We start from the raw sequence: 2,892 nt of genomic DNA on the forward strand, positions 1-2,892 counted from the left end.
GACAGAGACAGAGACAGAGACCTTCCCAGAGGGATTCTGATAAATTTTCTTTCTTTATGCTCGAGAACGTGCATAAAGGTTTTAGGTCCCCTTTTTTAGGTATGCAAAGAGGGAGGGACGGAGGTAGAGAGGTCGGATAGGAAGGAAACAACGAGAAAGGTAAGGAGCGGCAAGCGTCTGATCAATTTAGATGTTGCAACTATTTCTTCCCCTTAATGTTGATCTTGGGCTCTTCCCTTCGTCCCCCAGGTTACCCGAGGGCCTGGAGGACGTGTCCAGGTACCCTCACCTCTTCGCTGAGCTGCTGGCAGACCCGTCCTGGTCCCTCGACGACATGAGACTCCTGGCGGGACACAACCTTTTGCGCGTCATGCGTGATGTAGAGAAGGTGAGAGGCAGGCAGGGACACAGGCAGGCAGGGAGACAGGGAGGGAGGGACACAGGCAGGCAGGGAGACAGGCAGGGACACAGGCAGGCAGGCAGGCAGGCAGGCAGGCAGGGAGGGAGGCAGGGAGAGAGTAGGTTATAAAGTGAGTGAACGCGAGAGGGAGGCAGTGTGATGGAGAAGTTCGGGAGAACGAGGAGAAAATGCTGGAGAGAGAGAGAATGAGAGAGACAGAGAGCACGTCACATGGGTCACTCACAGAGCCTCCGGTATCACTCCCCCTGCAGGTTCGTGTTGCCATGATCCAGCAGAAGGTGGCGCCCTACGAGGAGGAGGTCCCCCCGGCCCAGCTGGAGGAGTTCAGTGCCTGCAGTTACAAGTTCACCAAAGACCCCGACGACTCCTAGCAACGCCTGGCACTCCTAGGCACTGCTAGAAATGCGTTCAGAAGAAATCAACTTGAAGAAGTCGTCACCTTAAGCAAAATGTTATCAAGAATCCTTTGGACAAGTCCTACCATCGCTGTATATATATATATATATATATATATATATATATATATATATATATATATATATATATATATATATATATATATATATATATATATATATATATATATATATATATATATAATTCCAAGTCTGGAGAGGGGGTAAACTCGCATAGAGCAGACAGAAAGCTGGACGAAAATTCATTTGTTTTCCACCAGCTAGACAGTTCAGCATTTTTGTCGGCGTGTAGTGTTGGGAGGAGGTGAACGACGTCCTCTGCTCCCGCACCAGCGGCCCCCCCGGTGTAAACACAGACTAGCCAGCGCCCGGTGTAAGCACAGTCTAGCCAGCGCCCGGTGTAAACACAGACTAGCCAGCGCCCGGTGTAAGCACAGTCTAGCCAGCGCCCGGTGTAAGCACAGACTAGCCAGCGCCCGGTGTAAACACAGACTAGCCAGCGCCCGGTGTAAACACAGACTAGCCAGTGAGCCATCATGCCTGGTGATAACTCGTTACTTCTCCTCCTTACTTTCCTCACACTGAGAGGAAAAACGCAGAGATAATGAGAATAATTCTCTTTTTACCTATATTATCGTCTGCGCGGCGTAGGATCATTTGGCTGAAGATAAACGAAGATAAAAAGGGTTATTGTATCTCAAGGAATTCTTTGTAGAAGATAAAACAAGAGGGAAGAAAAGGAGGAGGAAGTAAAGAAGTGAATGCTTTTGTAAAATTTATTTATTAATGCTAATAAAAGGGTACAGTAGTAAAGAGGAGTTTTTGTAGACACCAAGATGGCTACAGACGCATGTTTTGTAAACACAGATTTTGTTTGATGTTGTAAATATGTTCACATGAACATCAATAATTAAACTTTCAGATGCAACATCATAGCGACTCATCAATATTCGAGACCCAACAACCCAACGAGACCCAACAATACAACGAGACCCAACAATACAACGAGACCCAACAACCCAACGAGACCCAACAATACAACGAGACCCAACAACCCAACGAGACCCAACAACCCAACGAGACCCAACAACCCAACGAGACCCAACAATACAACGAGACCCAACAACCCAACGAGACCCAACAATACAACGAGACCCAACAACCCAACGAGACCCAACAATACAACGAGACCCAACAACCCAACGAGACCCAACAATACAACGAGACCCAACAATACAACGAGACCCAACAATACAACGAGACCCAACAATACAACGAGACCCAACAATACAACGAGACCCAACAATACAACGAGACCCAACAATACAACGAGACCCAACAATCCAACGAGACCCAACAATCCAACGAGACCCAACAACCCAACAACGAGACCCAACAACCCAACGAGACCCAACAACCCAACGAGACCCAACAACCCAACAACGAGACCCAACAACCCAACGAGACCCAACAACCCAACAACGAGACCCAACAACCCAACGAGACCCAACAACCCAACTAGACCCAAGAACCCAACAACGAGACCCAACAACCCAACTAGACCCAAGAACCCAACAACGAGACCCAACAACCCAACAACCCAACAACGAGACCCAACAACCCAACGAGACCCAACAACCCAACGAGACCCAACAACCCAACAACGAGACCCAACAACCCACTGAGACCCAACAACCCAACAACGAGACCCAACAACCCAACGAGACCCAACAACCCAACGAGACGCGTCAACAAAGGCAACGCTACAACAAGAATCAGAACTAAGGAACAAAACAACGCAGCTCACGTTGATTTGCCAGCACACACACCCTCTTGTGTCCCTGTCAAATGGGCCACAAAGGGGCTCTTCATACCCCTGTCCCCTGGAGCCCCCATCTTCCCCGTGTCTCCAGAGGCAACCCTCGCCAGTGTCCTCGGAGAGGACATGGGTTTAATGCCCTATATATATATATATATATATATATATATATATATATATATATATATATATATATATATATATATATATATATATATATATATATATATATATAT

General features: G+C 47.2%; 2 protein-coding genes across 3 annotated transcripts in view; both read left to right on the forward strand.

Annotated features, from left to right (window-relative positions):
- The window catches only part of LOC123756772 (uncharacterized), a 75,294-nt gene extending 73,644 nt beyond the window's left edge, over positions 1-1,650 (forward strand). For both annotated transcript variants that reach the window (XR_011229715.1, XM_069331858.1), the window contains 2 exons: positions 250-388; positions 673-1,650. Coding sequence is in view for 1 of the 2 variants with exons in the window: in XM_069331858.1 (XP_069187959.1) it covers positions 250-388; positions 673-792 (259 nt within the window). In the remaining variant the exon portion in view is untranslated. The remainder of the gene's footprint in view (positions 1-249; positions 389-672) is intronic.
- Positions 1,651-1,759: 109 nt separating this feature from the next.
- Positions 1,760-2,359, forward strand: LOC138368718 (110 kDa antigen-like). The gene has a single exon (XM_069331441.1). The coding sequence runs from the start codon at positions 1,760-1,762 to the stop codon at positions 2,357-2,359; it is 600 nt and encodes a 199-aa protein (XP_069187542.1).
- Positions 2,360-2,892: the final 533 nt, after the last annotated feature.

Source organism: Procambarus clarkii, chromosome 26 (genome assembly GCF_040958095.1).
Source record: "Procambarus clarkii isolate CNS0578487 chromosome 26, FALCON_Pclarkii_2.0, whole genome shotgun sequence".
In the NCBI taxonomy this organism is placed as follows: Eukaryota; Metazoa; Arthropoda; class Malacostraca; order Decapoda; family Cambaridae; genus Procambarus; species Procambarus clarkii.

Excerpts from the sequence above, each read along its gene's own strand:
- LOC138368718 (XM_069331441.1), top strand. The coding sequence starts at position 1,760 with ATGCAACATCATAGCGACTCATCAATATTCGAGACCCAACAACCCAAC.